The 20,424-nt window shown below is 49.8% G+C and overlaps 11 protein-coding genes and 1 non-coding gene across 12 annotated transcripts; 8 read left to right on the top strand and 4 right to left on the bottom strand.

Moving 5' to 3' along the window:
* Window positions 1-231: 231 nt before the first annotated feature.
* Window positions 232-1,669, top strand: ASPVEDRAFT_150141 (uncharacterized protein; the record flags this gene model as incomplete). Its single annotated transcript, XM_040808226.1, has 5 exons — window positions 232-540; window positions 594-1,074; window positions 1,137-1,379; window positions 1,425-1,511; window positions 1,557-1,669. The coding sequence occupies exons 1-5, from the start codon at window positions 244-246 to the stop codon at window positions 1,667-1,669; spliced, it is 1,221 nt and encodes a 406-aa protein (XP_040667073.1). The 5' UTR covers window positions 232-243.
* A 1,248-nt stretch (window positions 1,670-2,917) lies between these two features.
* Window positions 2,918-3,959, top strand: ASPVEDRAFT_82835 (alternative oxidase; the record flags this gene model as incomplete). Its single annotated transcript, XM_040817265.1, has 3 exons — window positions 2,918-3,069; window positions 3,116-3,388; window positions 3,449-3,959. The coding sequence occupies 3 exons, from the start codon at window positions 2,918-2,920 to the stop codon at window positions 3,957-3,959; spliced, it is 936 nt and encodes a 311-aa protein (XP_040667072.1).
* A 212-nt stretch (window positions 3,960-4,171) lies between these two features.
* Window positions 4,172-4,861, top strand: ASPVEDRAFT_82834 (CinA family protein; the record flags this gene model as incomplete). The annotated part of the gene is made up of 4 exons (XM_040817264.1): window positions 4,172-4,267; window positions 4,319-4,393; window positions 4,446-4,636; window positions 4,702-4,861. The coding sequence occupies 4 exons, from the start codon at window positions 4,172-4,174 to the stop codon at window positions 4,859-4,861; spliced, it is 522 nt and encodes a 173-aa protein (XP_040667071.1).
* Window positions 4,862-5,190: 329 nt separating this feature from the next.
* On the bottom strand, window positions 5,191-5,766 carry ASPVEDRAFT_886360 (uncharacterized protein; the record flags this gene model as incomplete). The annotated part of the gene is made up of 1 exon (XM_040818376.1): window positions 5,191-5,766. The coding sequence occupies one exon, from the start codon at window positions 5,764-5,766 to the stop codon at window positions 5,191-5,193; it is 576 nt and encodes a 191-aa protein (XP_040667070.1).
* Window positions 5,767-7,877: 2,111 nt separating this feature from the next.
* Window positions 7,878-7,976, bottom strand: ASPVEDRAFT_t66. Its single transcript has one exon. It is a non-coding gene; the product is annotated as a tRNA-Ser (tRNA).
* A 373-nt stretch (window positions 7,977-8,349) lies between these two features.
* Window positions 8,350-9,286, top strand: ASPVEDRAFT_191103 (germin family protein). Its single transcript, XM_040809078.1, has 3 exons — window positions 8,350-8,605; window positions 8,650-8,792; window positions 8,839-9,286. The coding sequence occupies exons 1-3, from the start codon at window positions 8,481-8,483 to the stop codon at window positions 9,258-9,260; spliced, it is 690 nt and encodes a 229-aa protein (XP_040667069.1). The 5' UTR covers window positions 8,350-8,480; the 3' UTR covers window positions 9,261-9,286.
* Window positions 9,287-9,577: 291 nt separating this feature from the next.
* On the top strand, window positions 9,578-10,346 carry ASPVEDRAFT_82831 (alpha/beta hydrolase; the record flags this gene model as incomplete). Its single annotated transcript, XM_040817263.1, has 2 exons — window positions 9,578-9,606; window positions 9,653-10,346. The coding sequence occupies 2 exons, from the start codon at window positions 9,578-9,580 to the stop codon at window positions 10,344-10,346; spliced, it is 723 nt and encodes a 240-aa protein (XP_040667068.1).
* Window positions 10,347-10,459: 113 nt separating this feature from the next.
* ASPVEDRAFT_82830 (uncharacterized protein) lies at window positions 10,460-11,260 on the bottom strand (the record flags this gene model as incomplete). The annotated part of the gene is made up of 4 exons (XM_040817262.1): window positions 10,460-10,719; window positions 10,771-10,916; window positions 10,965-11,121; window positions 11,170-11,260. 4 exons carry the CDS (start codon window positions 11,258-11,260, stop codon window positions 10,460-10,462), a joined length of 654 nt encoding a protein of 217 aa, XP_040667067.1.
* An 890-nt stretch (window positions 11,261-12,150) lies between these two features.
* Window positions 12,151-13,899, bottom strand: ASPVEDRAFT_40861 (uncharacterized protein). Its single transcript, XM_040812224.1, has 4 exons — window positions 13,384-13,899; window positions 13,235-13,342; window positions 12,776-13,190; window positions 12,151-12,725 (listed from the first exon to the last, which is right to left on the bottom strand). Exons 1-4 carry the CDS (start codon window positions 13,798-13,800, stop codon window positions 12,391-12,393), a joined length of 1,275 nt encoding a protein of 424 aa, XP_040667066.1. The 5' UTR covers window positions 13,801-13,899; the 3' UTR covers window positions 12,151-12,390.
* A 388-nt stretch (window positions 13,900-14,287) lies between these two features.
* Window positions 14,288-16,049, top strand: ASPVEDRAFT_150135 (uncharacterized protein; the record flags this gene model as incomplete). The annotated part of the gene is made up of 6 exons (XM_040808225.1): window positions 14,288-14,443; window positions 14,486-14,630; window positions 14,673-14,968; window positions 15,023-15,697; window positions 15,765-15,847; window positions 15,908-16,049. The coding sequence occupies exons 1-6, from the start codon at window positions 14,297-14,299 to the stop codon at window positions 16,047-16,049; spliced, it is 1,488 nt and encodes a 495-aa protein (XP_040667065.1). The 5' UTR covers window positions 14,288-14,296.
* A 644-nt stretch (window positions 16,050-16,693) lies between these two features.
* ASPVEDRAFT_191099 (uncharacterized protein) lies at window positions 16,694-17,730 on the top strand. Its single transcript, XM_040809077.1, has 3 exons — window positions 16,694-16,791; window positions 16,845-17,188; window positions 17,239-17,730. Exons 1-3 carry the CDS (start codon window positions 16,722-16,724, stop codon window positions 17,284-17,286), a joined length of 462 nt encoding a protein of 153 aa, XP_040667064.1. The 5' UTR covers window positions 16,694-16,721; the 3' UTR covers window positions 17,287-17,730.
* A 1,841-nt stretch (window positions 17,731-19,571) lies between these two features.
* ASPVEDRAFT_82826 (uncharacterized protein) lies at window positions 19,572-20,192 on the top strand (the record flags this gene model as incomplete). The annotated part of the gene is made up of 1 exon (XM_040817261.1): window positions 19,572-20,192. The coding sequence occupies one exon, from the start codon at window positions 19,572-19,574 to the stop codon at window positions 20,190-20,192; it is 621 nt and encodes a 206-aa protein (XP_040667063.1).
* Between the last annotated feature and the right edge of the window lie 232 nt (window positions 20,193-20,424).

The raw sequence follows: 20,424 nt of genomic DNA, 5'->3' as shown, positions 1-20,424 counted from the left end.
TAAGATATAATTGTCTATCAATAGCACTTCTCCCTCTCTGACTTGGTTCCACGTAGAGAAGCCACGGATACCCTCCCGGTATACAATTGAATAATAGTTCATTCCTGCATACTTCCCCGAGGAAAACAAGAATATCGGCGGCCTCCTCCGACTCTCGGGCCCGTCCTCCGGTATCTCCATCTATAACTCCAACCTTACCCCTCAACAAAATAACCAACAAAATAACCAACAATCGAATTAAAAATGACAAAAACTTCGTCTGTCTTCGCTTCTGCCCCCCGCATCCCCGCGGACGCCATCTTCGCTCTCACCGCAGAATATCTCGCGGACCCGTTCCCGAACAAGGTCAATCTCGGCCAGGGAACGTACCGCGACAACAACGCGCAGCCGTGGGTGCTGCCCAGCGTGAAGAAGGCGCGCAGCATTATCGAGGACAAGGGGCTGAACCATGAGTATCTCCCGATTCTGGGACTAAAGGGTCTCCGGGACGGGACGGCGCAGTTGGTTTTTGGAGAGGAATACGGGGGAGTATCAGATAGGGTACCTACCCTCTCCATCCAGATACAAAAGAATGCATACTGATATTTATAAAGCTAGCAACATCGCAAGCAATCTCCGGCACAGGCTCACTGCACCTGGCCGGCAAAATCCTCAAATACTGCAACACATCCCTCCCCAAAGTCTACATCCCTTCCCCAACCTGGTCAAACCACCACCTCGTCTTCTCCTCTCTCGGCTTCGAATGCGTCTCCTTCCAGTACTACAACGCCGCCACCAAATACCTCGACATCGACTCTTATCTAGCTACCCTACGCTCGGCAGAACCCGGCTCAATCATCATCCTGCACGCCTGCGCACACAACCCCACAGGCCTCGACCCAAGCATCGAGCAGTGGAAGGAAATCGCCTCGATAGTGCAGCAGCGCCGACTCTTCCCGCTATTCGACGCGGCGTATCTCGGCTTTAATTCCGGGGACTATGACCGCGATGCCTGGCCGATTCGACACTTTGTTTCTGACTTGGGGCTCGAAGCGGCTGTTTGTTTGAGTTTTGCGAAGAATATGGGGCTTTACGGTACTTACCTATCCATATATATTACTTGTATTTATATATATGTGTGTGTGCTAACAAGTTAGGCGAACGGGTTGGCTGTCTTTTGCTAGCAACGACAGATGCAGAAACTGCCGGCAATGCACAGTCCGTGCTAGAGTCGCTGCAGCGCTCTGAGATCTCGAACCCGCCGGCCTTTGGGGCGAAGATTGCCGAGACGATTATGCGTGATGACGAGCTGCGGGGGCTCTGGTTCCAGGATCTGAAGACGATGAGTGGCCGGATCCAGGAGATGAGGAGGGCGTTGTTTGATGGGTTGAATAAATATTGTATGCTCTCTCTCAAGTATATTTGTATAGGGGCTAACTGTACAGCCACTGGAAATTGGGACCACTTGATTAGACAGTCGGGTATGTTCGGGTTCCTGGGGCTGTCGAAGGATGTGGTGAAGACGTTGAAGGGTGAGTACTGTTCTATCAGTGTCCAGGAGCGAGCTAACTCTATAGATGAATATCATATCTACATGGCCGAAAACTCGCGGGTGTCGATTGCGGGCTTGAACACGGGGAATGTCGACTATGTCGCTCGGTCAATTGCTGAAGTGTTGAAGAGCGCTTGAGCATTTAATATTAGACTATCATATGAAGAATCATTCCTGCTATGAATAAACTAGGCTCGGGCCAGTAAGAAGATAGTATTAGACGTAGATGCATCATCGGATCCGATAGTACCCCAGACGAATTCAGCTTCAGAATCCACACGTTTCTACCTGACAGGCTAGCATCCACCAAAGATGAAACTCAGCCCGTCTCACGCGGCTTGTTCTCGAAACTATAATCGGACGAGATTCGGGCTCTCCAGATCAGCTCAACTTGATATTCTCTTGGACTTCCCAAATTAGATACCGGTCTGATATTCTGGATGTTTTCGTAAATGAAGTGGCATAGTCTGAAGCTCCGGTATCAGCCGGGTCACTATAAACAATATACAGCAAGCATACGATAAGTAACTGCAACCACGCATGTGAATAATCCCGAGGTTGACTATCCCAGTCAACAGAGACTAAGCTACGAAGAACATCTCAGCGCATCTAGAAAAAATACAGTGACAAGATATACGGCGGAGTGATAAAATGGAGGATCCTCCTTATGACTCAGCCTAGTTCTCTGTGGGAAGTGGAAATATGGTTGAGCAGTATGCTATAAACGCAATAAAGTCTGATCACGCCCACGATAATTTCCCGGGCCACCTTTTCCACAGCCAGGTCGGTCGACGTCCAGAATACACTTAATTAGCTTCTACCTGCATTTAAGGTTATCTTGGTTATCTTGTTTGATGGGTTGTCTGAAAATGCCTCGGATAGACGACCGGGCAGGGGAAAACCGGGTGCAGTCGAGTATGTACGCTGCATGTATGAGAACATGTGAATATCATTCCATCATATTGGATCAAACAGCTCAGCCAGCAAACAAGGCGGACGCAGTAAATGTCGTTTAAAAATGCTTAAAATCTTTTATGAAAATAGTAAAAGTATTTGGCCCGTTTTTTCATATACAGTGCGAATAATGGTGGTGATGCCGGAGAACACTCGGTGGAGAATCGGCCTGTCTCGATCATCGTCCACGTCTGCAATGGCGTCAATCCAACTGTGGGTATATCAACAGTTCTAGCCCGATGAGTCAATCGTGACCGTAGCTGGCATTGCAGTATGCAGACTGCAGTTGCGGGATTTCTCGGTCGTTACTCTTGCTATATAGATTGCTACATAGATTCCTATAAATACCTTACTGTTTCCTGTGCATATAGTCTGGACTTCATAGACATTCCGTTCTTAGATTTATTGTTTGCTGTTTGCATAGACCACACAATGAGCCATCTTATGGGAATCCGACGGGCTCATCCCGTATTCATCCCTCGAATCAAGCCCAGTACTCCATCTTCCATTTCACCTATTCAACTCATACCCGCAAGATACCATACACAAGACGCTACCCAAAAGTCATCATGGACTCACCCAGTGTACGTCCATCCATATACTTCCAGGAATAACCACTAACCGGTGAAGATACACCCAAGAACAAATCCAATCCGTCCAAATCGCACACAAAAACGCAACAAACCTCCCCGACAAACTCGCCCTAGGCACAGTCCGCTTCCTCCGCTGGGGCATGGACTTCGTCACGGGCTACCGCTCAACAGCAGTAGCTAATACCATGACGGAGAAGAAGTGGATAACACGGTTTATCTTTCTTGAAAGTGTCGCCGGCGTACCGGGCATGGTTGCCGGGATGTTACGCCACTTGAAGAGCATACGGAGGTTGAAGAGGGATCATGGGTGGTATGCACTCTCTACTATCCTATACCAGCGCAAGCTAATCAATTGTATTTGTATAATTAGGATAGAAACCCTCCTCGAAGAAGCCTACAACGAACGCATGCACCTCCTCACCTTCCTAAAACTCAGCGAGCCAGGCCGCTCAATGCGCCTTATGGTCCTCGGCTCGCAATGCGTCTTCTTCACCGGCTTCTCCATAGCTTACCTCCTCTCCCCGCGCATCTGCCACCGTTTCGTGGGGTACCTAGAAGAAGAAGCCGTCATAACCTACACCAAAGCCATAACAGATCTAGACAACGGTCTCTTACCAAAATGGGAAGAGACAAGGGTCCCCGATATGGCTGTCAAGTACTGGCAGATGCCCGAGGGGAAGCGGGATATGCGGTCGTTGCTGCTCTATGTGCGTGCGGACGAGGCGAAGCACCGCGATGTTAATCATACCCTGGGCAGTCTAGACCAGGACCGCGACTGTAATCCGTTCTCGGCCAAGTTTAGGGCGCAGGCGGGCAAGGCGAAGGAGGTTCTTGGGGAGAATATGCGGGGGTTTGAGTTGGGGAGGAAGGAGAGAGTCTGAGCTTATTTCTCTGGTAGATATTGTTCTTGAGTTCTCTTACTGGCCTGTTTAGAATTTTGATTATCCCCTATGGAATATAATGGATCATCTATGATACAAGACATTCTTCGTTATTCATTTATGCTAGCTTAGTCAGTTACCCCGCCAGACAACTACCAACATCACTCAACTGCGGTTGCATATTCAACTAACTACACTATTGATCTCATAAAATGGCCGAATTCCCTCCTCCAAGTCTCGCCCCTCTAGCCCAGGAAGTCGTCGACCTCCTCAAGGCCCGAAGCGAAACAGTCTCCGTAGCTGAAACGGTATACCTCCTGTTCCCAACCAACCGAGTATCCTCATTCTAACCCCACCAGGCAGCCGGCGGTCTCATCTCAGCCTGTCTCCTCTCCACCCCAGGAGCATCGGCTATATACAAAGGCGGACTAACTGTCTGTCCCCAGCTAAGCACTGTTTGTATTTGTACACCACTAACAAAAACAGGTATATACACTCGAATCCCGCCTCGCATTCGCAGGCTGGACACAGGCAAATATCGAGAACTATAGAGGCCCCACCACTGAAATCGTAAGCCAGATGGCGGAACATACCAGGCAGACGCTCTTCTCGACGTACGCGGTCAGCGAGAGCGGTACTGCGGGACCGACGGGGGGGTCGACAAGGAATCGCACTCCGTATGTACTCCTGTCCCATTCCAGGTATTACCTAGATATTTGTGTTGTGTTTGCTAATTTTGCAGTGGATATGTGGCTATTGCTGTATCCGGTGCGCATGGATGTTCCACGCGTGAGGTTGAGACCGGGAGTAGTAACCGGGCGGAGAATATGGTTTCGTTTGCGAGGGAGACCTTGCAGCTTTTGAAGGAGGTGTTGACGAAGACTGAGGGCTCTACTCTTTAAAATCATGGTATTGGTCATACTAGTATGTTGAGGCTAACGAAGTATAAATCAAGCAATCTTCTAGATTACTGTATTCGCTATTATTGCTCGACGAGACAGATTTCCTGTCTTTACCTCGCTGGTAAATACTGATATTAACTAATGGTGTCTTCTTCTTCCATGTCCGAAATAAACCAACTACAAAGCGAACAGTACTACGCCTTAAGACCCTACTGTCGAATAGATACGATATGAGTGGGATTGGGAATAGTTAGACTAGCTCGTTAATGAATGTAAAATACAGCGCCTGACATCTCACCAATCTCATGCACATTCAGATATCGTTACATTCAGATATCGTTGTTCCCCCCAGACAGACAGTTACTAAAAGTCAGCGAAGGACCACAGTAAGCATCCTTGTTGAAGTTCTTCGTCGGCCCAATCTTCAACCACCCATCCCAGGTCCCCCCATGGTCCATACGCAGACACTCAGTGCTGCAAAGCCGATTTCCATTCACTTCTTCAAGGTACTTCTTAATAGCACCGGCAATCGTCGCATGCTGGGCCGTGGTATCGCAGTTCCGGCCAGAGGAGTGGTACATCCACGACAAAGTCTCGTAGGTTCCATGCATGCTATTGCAGGACCCCTGGTCGGAGAGTCCCTTGATGGTACCCGCGAGAGACATCACCATGGGTTTTACAAAGTTGATGAGCACGGAGCAGGCTGACGCTGTCATGATAACTCGCTCGCAGACTGTGACGGGGGTGCGCTCCATTAGGGCATGGGCCGGGCCGGTCTCGTTGAGGCTAATCTGTAGCCATCTGTCGGGTGCGGGTTGCCCCTGGATAGATGAAGGCCAGGTAGAGGCCTGCGTTGAGGTTGAATAGCAGGACAGAGCTATCAGGAGGGGTTGAAGGAAACGCATAGTAGGCTAGGCCGTTGAAGATGATAAGACCGGTTAAGCAGCAGAAACGGGTGGTCTCTATCAGGATGTCGAAGAGAGGAGGCATGCTGATATTCTTCAAGATGACGGGATAGCAGAGACGAAGTTCCCTTTATACGTTGGTTCTTGCCCGAGATATTCTGTGACTGGAAGACATGTCAGCCGAGTATAACGCCCAACTATGTGAATGACCCTCGGATAGGGACGGTTTGATGAGGCTAGTGGTTAATTGATAAAGATGTGTAGCGCCGAACAGTTTCACCCAGGTCCTTCACTGAATTCTAGCAAAGTCTGGGCACAGGGGGGTCATACTGTGTAGAAGTATAGAACGAATGATGAGAGATCCAGGAAAGTCACCAGTGAAACATAAAGGGAAGAATATATTGATTATCAAAGGACCAGGAGATCAATGTAAGCAAAAAGGGTGAATCAACAGTTAAACCAGGAGTGAAAACTTCCTGGTGTCTAATTCGGTTACACAAGTTAGAAGAAAAATTGGTTATTGGACTGCTTCCTAGATTACCATCACAAGGTTACTAGCTCGCTTGCTACCCTTCCCTGTGGAAATAAAACCTCTTTTACTGGGGGAACGATGCCAGATACTTTCTGCAGTTGTTGTTGGGGTAGTTTATGCCGTGCTGGTGTTGGGTTGCACATCTGACTCTTGTTTGATGAACACGAAAAAGGAATTACATTTGTATTGGATATTGACTCATTTTAGTAATGCTGCAAGTTCTAATCTTCGTCTTCAATTCCAGCCTTCAATTCGAGGGCGACCTTTCATCATTCAACATCGCTGCTTCTTCCCCAGTCGACCTTCCGGAGGGATGATTGCCGTATCGTCGCCCGTATAAGCACCACGCACAGTCACTCAATTTTGGGTGCTTCTCTATCAACCCTTTATTCCTCTCGTCAATGTAGATGTCGTGGACAGATATTGCAAAAGGCGTCGCCTTGAATGCATCCACGAGGCTGTTCGCTTGACAGCATGCCTCCCAGGTACTACTAGAGGGATAAGTCGACCAAGTTTCCGTCTCGCCACATTTGTGCTTTAGACCCGAAATGCTAGACGAGCGCCAGGGTCCTGGTCTTGTACCTCGCTAGCCCATGCGTGGGGGTGCCTCTGTCCTACAAGTGACAACTCGACCTTCCCAGAAGCCGTCGGCAGGTGCCTCAGTCATTGTGAATGAAACAGTGCAGTGACGAATCGTAACTGCTTTTCTCGGCCCTTCCTTCTGTCTCGGTATTTGTTGCCCACCATGAAACCAAATCGAGCCCGAAGGACGACTCTCTTCTGGCCAGAATATTGTCCAGGCCCGTACCAGTGGAGAAGGTATCTGGCTCTTCTTCGCTTTCAACGGGACCCTCGAGATCCTCAATGTCCCGTAAGATCGATTCATCGTCGGATTCAATGGGCAAGCAGTGGCCGCAGACTTCATTCCTCAGCGACCGGACTTCATCAAGGAACTCCCTGGGAATGGCACCGCGCCGGATTGTCTTTGAAGCTGTGGACCTTACGATGGCCAGCCCCTGTTCTCTTTCGTTGTGGGAGGGATAAACTGAGAACTAGGATGCCGTAGCGCAAAGAGCCACCAGCGGCTTTTTCTACGTAGAAGGTCATCGTCCTTCCTGAAGCCTTTATCGGCCAGGCCCTCAGTATTGGTTCCAGAGTAGAGGGTCGACTCAGGGAATCTCCCCATTCTCGTTGTCTATCCAAGCGATCAGAGTCAGCGACATGGCGGTCCTAAAATGGTGTGATTCTTGACGTTGGTGAGGACTTACAAGAACAGATATTATCGACAGTTCCAACGCCTGCCTTTGACCATGGTCGGGCACGGTCACTGGCAATCCGTCGCAGAGCCAGGTTGTCGGGTTGGCTCTGCGACGGTGGATTGTAGTTTGGTTGGCAGGAAGTTGGGCCAATTTATAGACGAATGTCGAAGAGCAGCCCAGGTGTAAGTTACAGGTAAAGCTGGCAATTCACCGGCTCATTGTATAAAAAAGGAGGCAAAAAAAAAAAAAAAACAAAAAAGAGGGTGAATCAGAGTGAATGTAGGTAAGACAACCAAACTGAACTAACCCCGAAAAATGAACGACAGCAGTGTGGTTCGAACACACGCCTCCGAAGAGAATAGATTACTTCACCAGTACGGATTCAAGTCTATCGCCTTAGACCACTCGGCCATGCTGCCACATTCATGAAAGGGGCGAATCACATGCCGCCGAGACGCAGAATTCACAACTTCATTCACTTATTGCTCGTCACAGCAAATCAGATCATGCCAAGAAGTGCATCTATCCAGACAGCCGGGAAAGATACTGTGAATGTACTGGCACATGTTCCTTGGTTACTGTTAACTAATAATATTAGTGAATTTAGCCTTAACGGTATTTGCCTTGTTCACTCTTGTTCCAGAGTGACTGCAGGCAATTCACAGGCAGCGTATTAGCTAATACGCTCCAGCCGCAGCAGAGCCTATACGCCCACGAATACGACAATATCCATAAGATGATCAACATCCATGATGGCTTCGAAGACGGACTCTCTGACTGCCATGGCGGTGCTCCGTATGCGTATAGGTATATGCATTACCTCGTATGCGCAGCGATTCAAGCATCCTCTGCTAGACTCAAATATATAAACCCGTCACCTCAGAGTACAACCGATAATATTTCCAACAACTCTAATCATCAAAATGCTTCTCAATTCAGCCCTAGAACTCCTCGTGGGACTCGCCCTCACCCTCTCTGCCAATGCAGCACCACAGCCCGTCACCGCATCCGATCTCAGCCTAACAGCCAAACTACGACTCGCAGACACGTAAGCCACCTACCTCCATCCTGTACGATGATTAACTGATACAGTGCCATTGAACGCTACGAGCTGCTCCCCGACGACAACGATTTCGTCTTCGACTTCACCAAAAGCGATACTCCCGTCGCCAGCAGCCAGAACTGGCCTGCTCTTGTTGGCGTCGGTGCTTCATTCAGTATTGGACAGTTACCTGGTATTTTCCCCATCTCAACTGGATATATATATATTAACAATCACAGCATGCAGCATGGCCTTCCTACACCTGCACCCACGCGCAACAGAGCTCTTCTCCCTCTCCTCCGGGCACATCCTCTCCGAAATGGTGCCCCAAGGCGGCGTGCTCGACTCCAACAAGACCCAGCGAGTGATAAACACAGAACTCCACGCCGGTATGGTTACGGTCTACCCGGCAGGCTCGTTCCACTCGCAGATCAATCCAGACTGCGAGCCGGCGAATTTCACGGCTGCGTTTAACAGCGAGGAGTTTGCGGCGAGTCTCGTTGCGGGCCAGGTGTTTGCGTTGCCGGATGATGTTGTTGAGAGGACGTTTGGGGGGAGTATTGCGGGGGAAGATATCGAGAGGGTTAGGAATGCGATTCCGGTGGATATGGCGATTAAGGTGGAGGAGTGTTTGGCCAAGTGTGGGATTGAGAAGAGGTAGATTTACTTTTGAAGGCTGGAGAGTTGATGTAGAGATGGAGAGTTAGAGTATAGACTTGCTTTACTATAGTATATAATACTACAAAAGCATGATAGCATATGCTAAACTGTAGTAACTCTGTATGGACGGATAATTGCAGATTCTCCGTAGCCCGGACGAATTCAACCGACGTCTCCACAGATGCAATAATTCCGCCGTGATCCAGTCAGGAATGCGGGGTGAACCTATTTATTTATTGACAGAGCTTACTTATTCCTCATCCAAAGCTTGTCTTCCAAAAAATGAAGATTTCCGCCGTTCTGTGTTCCCTTCTCACCATGGCGGCTGCCCGCCATGGTAGCCCTAGGTTCTCCCTCCATCCTAGTATACTTATACACATCTAACAACCCCAGCCTCGACAAAAAACTATCCTACCACCCTGCCCCAGAAAACAACGGCCTGGGCATCGCCGTCCTCGTCATCCCTGGCGGCGGCTACTCGCACGTCTCCCCCCAAGAAGCCAGCAACTCAACCACCTACCTCAACGACCGCGGCTACGACGCCTGGGTCCTCAACTACACCGTCACAGACACCGCGCCTATACCCCTCTACCCAGCTCCCCAGGAAGAAGCCCTCGCCGCAGCGCACTACATCCGCGCCCAGGATAAAGTCAAGGTGAACAAACTCGGTATCTGGGGCTACTCCGCCGGCGGACATCTCGCGGCTGTAACAGTAACGAACCCGAACGCGGGTCTCGATTTCGGTATCCTTGCTTACCCTGTTATATCCATGGACTTGGCGATAACGCATAACGGGTCGCGGGCGAATTTACTCGGTGATAACCCGCCAGCTGCGTTGGTTGAGAAGATGTCCGCCGAGAAGAGAGTGACACCGGAAACGCCTCCGATCTTTGTGTATCATTCGGTTAATGATGCGACGGTTCCTGTGGAGAATACGCTGAGGTTTATTGGGGCCCTCGCGGCGAAGGAGAGGCCGTTTCAGACGCTGATTATCCCCGATGGAGACCATGGGATTGGCCTTGCGATGGATGATCCGCAGAGGAACTGGGCGCCGGAATTGGATCGCTTTATGGCGTATTCAATCTGAAGGATCCAGCAATTCAAAATATTGTTAAATCGGTTGATGCTAGCAGCTGTCTGCAGATGGGTATCATAAATGAATATAGGGTGTGAACGAGCATAATCAGACCACAATTCGGGCTACCTGACCGTCCCCGCCGCGGTATAGCCCTCTCCCAGCTCCCTCATCTCGATATTCTTATGCTTGCGACGGTGCAGGATATACCACGTCGCTAATAAAAGCAAAGACAAGCCCGCAAAGCCGCCAACCACGCCCCCGACAATGGCGCCGACATTCGTCTCTGACCCGCCAGAATCGGGCGTTTCTGTAGATGTAGGTTCTGGCGCGGCTGACGGCGCAGTAGGCTGGGGCTCGGCTGGAGTAGAGGTGATGTCGTCGCCTGCCAAGAACCGTCAATATCGGTAGTCTTCTATGTATAGAAAAAAAATACCCGTTAATGTGGTCGTCGAAGTAGCGACCCAGAAATGGTCTGTTGGGTGTGTAGATGCCGTGCACATCGGTAACGTCGCTTCCCAGCCTAATGTGTGGCCATCAGAAAGGCTTTCGTGGAGGGTTACCATAACGCAGGCGTCTGAACTACCGCTCTATTAGCTACGACAGGTAAGACAAGATTAAGGTAGGTACCAAGTAGTCGGTGTTGTGTCCGCGTAGAGCAGCACATTGCCACTGCATGCCGTTGGATGGTGGCAGGAATCAGTATCAGCGCAGCACTGCCCGTACGTATTGTCTCCTGAGGCGCCCGTGACGAATGTATAATCGTTGTTGCAGGTTATAGAGCTGACTTTGTAGTGTTAGCATATCATCACGACGTCGGCAATCAAGATCTCACAGTCATTCTCGCCGACGGAGAAATACCCGTTATAGCCTGGCGCGTCTGGTGGTTTGGTGAGCACCACAGGAGATGCAATTGTTCGTGACATGGCTGTGGTTTTGGTTTCGCGCGTAGGCAGGATGCGAAAGGGTCGGAGCATCAAGTCGGTCAAGAGGGACGCGAGGGAATGTTAAAGCCCCCGAAGTTTGCCCTGGCCCCCATTTAGCTGCTGCTTGTACCCACCGCTAACTGCTGCCAAGAGACCGGTCTGTGATTGACAGAGGCGGTGCAGCTTGCATTGAGCCTGCGGTATTCCGTACTGGTAGGGCTGCTCAAGCACCGGCCTGAAGCAGCAGGTTTATGGCTAGGACTGAATGACTAGATCCGTGGAAGCTATCTAGGCTTGTCTTGAGCCCTTCCTGCCACGTCTTGCTCAGTCAACACGACTCTTCAGCCTTGAATAGTAGATCAGAGAGTTATCAAAGAGACAGACCGCAGCCAGCTATAAGTATTCAACCGGAACAGCTCTGGCCATTTGTTATTGTTAAAAGCAACGCAGGCCAAGGGTACAGGTCGGGGCGGAGTATGGCCAAGGCATGGCACGGGGTGTGCGATCGACACAGCCTCATTGCCAGTGGGTTCATAAATTCGACATGAAAGAGCGCTGATCTGTATTTACGTGGCCTCCACCTGCCTCTGTAACTGACCTACCCATGGATGCAGTGCACCTGCAAAGCTGTCCGATATCGATATGCTACCCATATATGCACTACGTGGTTGCAGTTAGTTTCATGATTTGGGCAGAGTAGCTGTGCTTCGCCCCAGCGAGTCATGTCCTGAATCCGAGATCTGATGTCGTCAATAAAAGGCGGAAATAACCGCTTGTGGACCTGGAAACCACCTTGGAAGCTAATAGGTGCTCGAGTTGAGACAGGAGCATTCTGACCGAGAACATATGTCATGAACTATAAAGTGGACCAGCTCGCGTGCGCTTACCGGCTGCGGAAGTAGGTACAGTGCAGTCTGTAGATCGAAAGGATTATTATACCTGGACGTGACCGTTAAATCTGCCCTGTAAGCCACGCCACCGTCACCCACACAAGTCGGCCTAGTCATACCACGCATGATAACCGAGACATATATCTCGACACATTAGCAACTTATGAATGGTTTCCTACTCAAGATACACTAGCCACAGCGCCTTTAAAGATAGCAATCTCTAGCCGCAAGGAGTATAAACTAGAGCGATGCATATGCCCGCCCTTGCCGAGCCTGCTCATACACTTTATCGATATCCTCAGTCCAGATCCAGCTCATCCGATGCTCAATCATGTCCTTGACTATTGGGAGTCCTTCGTCGTAGCTTAAACCTTTGACTTCATCCGCCTTCATCTCGTATAGATCCCCTGCCTCGCGGGACGTCGTCTGAACCTTCTGGGATCGCGGGTACCGGATGGAATGGTAGAGAGAAAGAGACTGCTCCAAGGTGCATTTATTTGTTCCAGAACTGAAGAAATCTTGCAAAGCCCTTCCAATTATGTATCCATCCTCCATGGCCTGTCCAGCACCGGCTCCTATCACCATTATCAGGTAATCGTAGCATCTGGGGTTAGGATATTCTTACCCTGGTGTGGACACATTGCATGAGCAGCATCACCTAGCAAGACCACCTTTCCCTTTGCAAAGATCCATTGCGGGGATGATTTCCGGTCAAACAGAATCCATTTCAACGGGTTTGTATCCATGTTCTGGATAACGTCTTGTACTGCAGGGGCGAACTCTTTGAACTCTTCCTCGATTTCTTTCTTGTCCCCCGCCAGGGTCCAGCTCTCTCTTACGTCTCCGAGTTTCTCAAAAGGCGTCGAGACGAACCCCACGACATTGAGGATTCTGTTGCTGCTGATTGGGAACGTGAGGAAGTGTCTGCCGGGAGCCATGGACAGTGCGCCGTATGTAGGAATTGGCCATTTGTCTTTGATCTTTTCGATATCGCATAGTCCGTGGTACACGACCATTCCGCCATATTGGGCAGTATCACTCTGTAATTGTTAGCAAGTCATAACCAAATTTGATATAAGCATACCACATAGTGAGACCGAACAGCCGAATGGATGCCATCTGCCCCAATCACCAAGTTGGCAGGCGCTGACGTGCCGTCCTCAAAGGATATACCCATTTCATTCCCCCGATCCTGTCTTATTAGTATCTCCGCGTAAATAGAGAGAACCTTACCTGAAGAGCTTTACACTTCTTATCCGCATGCAACACCGCCGCACCACGCCCCTTAACCGCCTTTACAAGAAGCTCGAGAAACTCCGCGCGATGCATCGGCAGCTGCGTCGTATTCCCTTCCTTAGGTGTATTGACAGTAAGAACCTCCCCACCGGTATCAAACCGCCGAAACGAAAGCCAGACTCCGCTGCGGTCACCGGCAATCTTCTTCGCTTCATCTAAAAGTCCGATCTTGCGTATTAGTTCTGCGGCGTTGGGCCCGATTCCTACCCCGGCTCCGATTTCTTTGTACTCCGGGGCTTGTTCGTAGATGTCGATTTGGATTTGGATTTGGATGTCTGGGGTGCAGTGGTGGTGGATGCATAGCGCTGTGAAGAGCCCGCCGATGCCGCCTCCTATTATCGCGATTCGGAACATTTCTTTCAAATGTATCTTATAATTAAATGTATCTGGCTTGAGCCGTAAATTTGGATGGGTACATTCGTTTATTAAGGAAATTCCATCTCTCTGTATGCAGCGGTTACCCGAGGCTGGAATAGAGTCAATCAAGCCCCGCAGGCTTTAAGTTTATCTCCCCGGAGATTACTGTTAGCATGAGGGAGGGGTCTGTCTCCAACCATCCCGTCTAACTGGAAATATCACGGAATCCTGCAGTCCTGTTTGTGGGGTAAGGGACTTCAAAGCTTGTTCTCCACAGCCCGCGGAGACAACCCGCGGAGTTAGAGTCTATACCAATAGGATGATTATACAGCCAACTCTTAACTCCCCGGTGGGAATATACCGCGAGACGGCTGGTAGAGTGTACCCCAGATTCAACTGCCGATCTGTCTCTCCACATCCCCAAGTTTATAACCGTCCCACCTAGCAGTTTCTGCCTTCTCGAGCTGGAGTGAATCATACTCATATCAACACCATGGATCCAGAAAAGTCGGCAATATCTCATGAGGATATATCCCCTGGACCCGTCCTTAAACCGGACCAGACTGATAAACGGACTGCTCGAGATCCCCATGGATTTCCTCTCGTTCCACAGCCTACGGAGTATAAAGATGACCCACTGGTACGTTTTCTAGTTACTTCGATGTGCACGCTGACAGGATAGAACTGGAATCCGGCACTCAAACTGAGCGTCGTCCTGCAAATAAGCTGGCTTGCCCTACTTGGTCCTCTAGGCGCCGCAGCCCCGAACCCAGCGTTTGTAGTCATGAGCGAGCATTTCGGGCTGAGTGTGCATGAGATTAGTTATGGTACGCACCAATCTCCTACTTAATTCCAGACTAACTCTATAGAACTCATGCTCTTCCTCCTCTTCGGCGGAATCGGCCCGCTGGCTATCCTCCCCCTGGCCAATGCATACGGACGCAGACCAGTCTACCTGCTCGGCAACCTACTCGCAGCTGTGACGAATATAGCTGCTGGATACTGCGATTCATGGGCAGGGGTCATGGTAACCCGGGTAATATGCGGCCTCGCCTCCGGATCAGTCATGTCCATCGGGGCCGCGACAATCTGTGATTTGTACTTCACACACCAGCGTGGGGTATATATGGGTATTTACACCGTCTGTATGACGAATGGTGCTTCCGTATGCCCTCCTCCTTCTATTAGACTTCGTCGATGTAATAAGTTTCACTGCTAGATTGCACCTACCCTCGGAGGAGCCGTCGCCGAATCCCTAGGTTGGCGCGCATGCTTCTTCATCCCCGGTTTCATCCAGCTGGGTAGTTTTCTTATGACTATCTTCAGTCTCCCAGAGACGCTCTACTACACTGATAGATCCGTATCACCCGCACATACAGAACAGACGTATCTGAAGAACCTACTCTTTAAGCGAAACTTCCATTCCAGCCGCCCCCGCCTCAGAGACTACACCCGCCCCTTCGAGATGCTGCAATACATCGCAATCCTCTTTCCGGCTCTGCTCTACATGACATGTTTCGGCTACGGCAGTGTTCTCTTTGCACTGACAGGCGCGAAATTCTTCACGGAATTCTACGGCTTCTCCACCCTCCAGACGGGTTTGATGCTTAGTGTCCCACTCCTGCTGGGTGGGATAATCGGCGAGTTCTGCGCCGGTTGGGTGACGGATTGGTTATCGAATCGCCATGCGAAGCGTCATTCCGGGGAGAGACTGCCCGAGGCGCGTCTTACGGCGATTTGGGGGACGTTGCTGGTTCCTATCGGTATTGTGTTGGAGGGGGTTTGTCTCGAGTACAGCAAGGATGTGCACTGGGTGGGTAGTGCGTTTGGGATGGGAATGGCGCATATGGGCCTGCAGATTGCTACGACGACGATTTATGCTTATACTACTGATGTACGCCCCCATAACCCTGTGGATTGTCGAAGTGAATGGGTGAGTGAGTGGGTATTAACGTGAGTAGTGCTATAAACAATACAGCGCGGAGATCTCGACGGTGTTGAATATATTCCGGCAGGTTTTTTCCTGCTTGGTCTCGTTTTACGCGTATGTCTCTGTTACTGTCTTTATACCCTGGATTTTGATTAGAGGGAGCTGACTGGTTAGTCTTCCGCTTGGCGAGAGTGTTGGCATTAAGTACGCGTGGTTGATATTCGCGGTGATTGAGGCGGTGTTGCTCATCCCGGTTGCTATGCTCAGGTATTATGGGAAGAACTGGAGACAGCTGCCTTCTCAGTCCCTGGAATAGAATATAGCGATCGTACTACGTGGTTGCATCGGAACTAGAATGAGTGGATGCTGTGACCGCTCTTTCAGAATAGTAATTAATGCTGCAGTATCTCATTTTAGAAACTCCTGCCAACTAAATATATCTCTTAAATGCAATGTCTCACAATATCCCGCATACTAACAGGTGGTGAGGGATAATAACCAGGCAGCTGCCCAGACCCTGTTTCTATTTTCCTTCTCTTTCTTCAGGGATCGACAGACCGTTTTTACTTCAAACAGGTGGCGGCCAATTATCTGCAGAGTCAGCTGCAGACTCCACTGTGTGCAGAACGCCGCAATATACCGACCAGAGCTGGGCCTTGGCTTTCGTCAGGGGCAGATGTTGATACTTTATGGAAACACACCATTTCGTATTGTCAGTACAGAACAAGCTGCGATGAATTGAATGGATGAGGATTTGACAGGCTCGACGTCATTAGGTGCCACCGGTGTATTTCCTGTTTTCTGAGAATAAAGTGAGGCCAAGTCCCGAAATAGAGACAGCCCTAAAACAAGGCCAATCAAGATCGAACTGCCGGATGGGTCCTGACGATCCCCAACTCGATCTCCGGCAGTCCCGAACATAAATACCGCCCCTGCCCTCTTCTAATTCTAACAAAACATCAACGTCAATATCTCGATACTGAAGAAAATGAAGCTCACCACCCTCGTCACCGGCCTGCTCGCCACCACCGCCTCCGCCGCCTTCGACAAGTGGCAACGTAAGCCTACCCTTATCCACCATATACTCAACAGACTAACATAAATGCAACAGCCTGGGGCAAGCGCGACTACTCCTGCATCAATGTCTACCAGGGCATCCCCGAGAACGCCACCCTGGCTGCCGGCACCACTGTCCAAATCGCCTTCAACCGCGACAGCGACCGCTGCGATGCCGTCCTCGACCAGTACGCCGCCGGCAACTACAGCGTGTGGCTGTACAACAACCCCAACCGCAACCTGGGCGATCTGAGCTACGATGCCCAGGCCAAGGTCGTCGACCGTATCCCTGGCACTGCCAAGAACGTGACTGTTACTATTCCTGCGACCCTGCCGAAGGTTAAGGATGACTCGAACTGGTACCTGCGTTTGGATACCGTGCTTGTCAATGCTCCTCAGGTGGGTTATTCAAATAAATCTTTGTGTGAATGGTTGACTGACTGTTGTAGATGCCTTCGCTGTTCAATGCCCAGGGTCCTTTCCGCATTGTTCGGTAAATCAGTCGCTCGTTCCTATACCTGCTTAGCTTAAGCTGAGGAACCGTGGAAGTGATATGGAGGATATCCAGTGCATAGTCACAGTATATAGCCAAGCCAGCTTTGTATAAAATACACGTATTATCCATCTCCATTTCTCTACGTTCCGCTTAACAGCATCGCAACAATGCCCACCTCACAAGAGGTGCAGCCAACCCGAGACAGTCTTGGAAGAGGTAGATTTGCCAGGAATGCTGTGGGTCTGGGAGTTCGGAGATTATTCCCGAGCGTCGCATGGTTTGATTTTCAAAGGATTTATTTGTGGCTGGAAGGGACTTGCCAATCAACCGCTCGTCAGCAGGTTGTATCTCTAGCTGAATAGCTATTGACGGATTACCTGGAGAATTCATATCGCTGCATTAGGACGAGATGCTTACCAAAGTACAATGAATCGATTGAATCACGCATCGCTCCTTCCTGGTTGTTCTGGCTGTGTGCACTTGATTTAAGGAAAGAACGACTGGCTGGGACTCCATCGCACCTTCCTACTTGGGTTAAATTTGTATATGCACAAGGAAAGATGAAAAGCATCTACTGCCGCTCTATATGTTTCTGCACTCTTCGACAAGACCCCGTTCGAAACTGTCTCAAGCTCATTTATGTTCAGTAGCTATTAATCTCGTTGCCGCGCTCTCCCTGACCGTCGGCTTGTGATGAATTCGTTATAAATATAAACATAAATAACAGCCGGAGTACCCAATTTTGAGCACGGTGACTCTGGTGGAGATAACAGTTCGCCGAGTCACTCTAGAGCCAGCATGCACATTTCAATCAACATTTAGATATTACACCAGAAGGCGCTGGAAGCAATGTCCACTGCCTGGCCAAGAGCACGCGACATCAACAGACGAACAATAAACCGATGATATTGACAATAGCTATTACAGCTACCATCCCTCAGCCCCGCAGTAAACTAAGCGGGGCTGTCATTGCTGAGCAAAAGATCTGCCCTGACTGGTTTACCGATGGAAGCTCGCCGACCCGCAGTCTCCAACTAGCTGCACGTCGGTTACAGTCAAACCAGAATAGGAAGGCCAGTGGAGGGAGTGCGTGCAGGGACATACGCACGGCCCCAAGCATGTCCAGTTACAGTAAGACAAGGCGAGGCCGATGGGCGATCCGGAGATCGGGGAGCTGTCCGTCCATAGCTCTAGAGTCTAGGGTTTAGTCCAGTCCACACTCAGTTACACTGCCCACTTGAACCAAAGGAACACATGCGATCTTAATTTACCGGGATTGCTAAACTTTATCTTAAGCGCGCTTTCCGCCAAAAATCATATTGTATCCGGTTTGCAGCTGAGTAGCCTATTTGCGCTGCGAATGGACTCTGTGCTCTCATAGTTATCCTCGGTATATCGGTTCAGTAGGGTATCCAGTGACGACTTTATCCTCACTCGGTAGGATCTGTTTGCTCTGCTTTCCTCTACCTGACTTTAATGAATACGTACAAAACTGACTCTTGTTACATCGGCTTGACCTCTGTTCTAGACCGCGGTACGTAGATGGGTCTTCAGAATGGGCCCATCGTCTGGATGAAAAAACTTTTCTTTCTGTCTCCATCATTCAGCTCAAGTCCACATGCGTTACATCTACCCCCGAGGCGCACGGAGCCTGAATCCAGCGAGCAGAGTTCGTTGATGGGTCTTTAGGTGCAGTGCAGGTCCACAAGGCAGCAGTTCTAGGGTTGAAATCCACAATAAGGGCCCGAAATTTGTAGATTTTATTATCAAGGATCCTTCCCTACAGTAGCAGATATAGGTGTGGCCTGTCCCATTCTTATACAGCTGCCAGACACCTATCGAGCGGCTCCTGCAGCTTTGTATCTCCTGTAGCTTTCTATCGCCCTCTGTACGTGTAACATAGCCTAGCCACTGTAGCAAGTGCCTTTGATCAGCGATCGGATTTTGATCCTGGTCGCTAATCATGACACCTCAACGCTATGGCCCTTCTCCACAGCCCCTGTATCCCCAGATCATTGCTGTACGTAAGAATCGCCACGACTTGCATTTACTGGGATAGCCGCCGTAAACGCTGTTAATTCTTCTGCTGCTGAACCACGGTATTGAGATATTAGTGTTGTGTGCGCGATTTTATCTCTGGAAGTATGTGGATGCCTTCGGTTCTTTTCTCCCGGTCATTAATAAAGACACTATATATTCGAAAAAAGGCAGGTAAAACTTCTATATTTTATTTTCTTTTTCACAGGATCCGATCTTAATAGTAAATATATCACAATATACTACATTATGGACTCCATCCACGCCCTATTCGCAACCTACGTACTCCCCGGAAGGCAGATACCAGGCGACCTCACCCCAGCACAACCCCAACGCACCACCCCAGACGCAGACCCCTTCCATAGCGGCGGAAGAATCTACGAACTCATCCGCCGCGTACATATCCTACACCATCAAGCCCGGCAAGAACGAACCCTAACCGCGCAAACAATCTCCCAGGCCCTACAAGTCTGGAACGAGCTCGAGCGCTGGGATCCGTCCGAGGGAACCTCAACCCCCGAACAATTCCGCTTAAACAACGCCTACCGCTCTGCTATTTTCATCTGGACCTATTTCACGATCTATCCGAGGGATATACACGGGTGGAAACCGCAGGACGCGGTGAGGGATATTCTGGCTGATGTCCCCGCGGTGGGGGATGATGGTGAGCTGGTGCGTCTTGCTGGGATTCCGCTTTTCTTTTGTGCGTTGAGTGTGACGGATGAGGGTGAGAGGGGGGTTATACGGAGTGAGTATGAGCGGGTTAGACAGCGTGGAGGGCGTGGGCTTGATGCTTCGTGGGGGATTGTGCAGAGGCAGTGGAGGAGGTATGATGCTGGGGATCGGGAGAGTTGGGATTGGGTTGAATGACATTTGTATGTAGCAGAATATACAGTATCAATTACTGAATCTTATATAACGAGTCGTATTGAGTCTATCTATGTAGTCTGGTTAAGCTGTTGGTGTCGTGCGTCGGGGCTGGATGGAAGCACTAAGCTCTGTATATGTTCGGAATTTGAATCCGAGAGTTTTCCCTCGATATGGCTTAAAGTTTATGTACCATATGGGATATTCGAGAAGAATACATGACCAAGTTAATATG

The sequence above is a fragment of the Aspergillus versicolor genome (assembly GCF_001890125.1).
Source record: "Aspergillus versicolor CBS 583.65 unplaced genomic scaffold ASPVEscaffold_4, whole genome shotgun sequence".
In the NCBI taxonomy this organism is placed as follows: domain Eukaryota; kingdom Fungi; phylum Ascomycota; class Eurotiomycetes; order Eurotiales; family Aspergillaceae; genus Aspergillus; species Aspergillus versicolor.
This window is presented reverse-complemented; position numbering and strand designations above follow the sequence as displayed.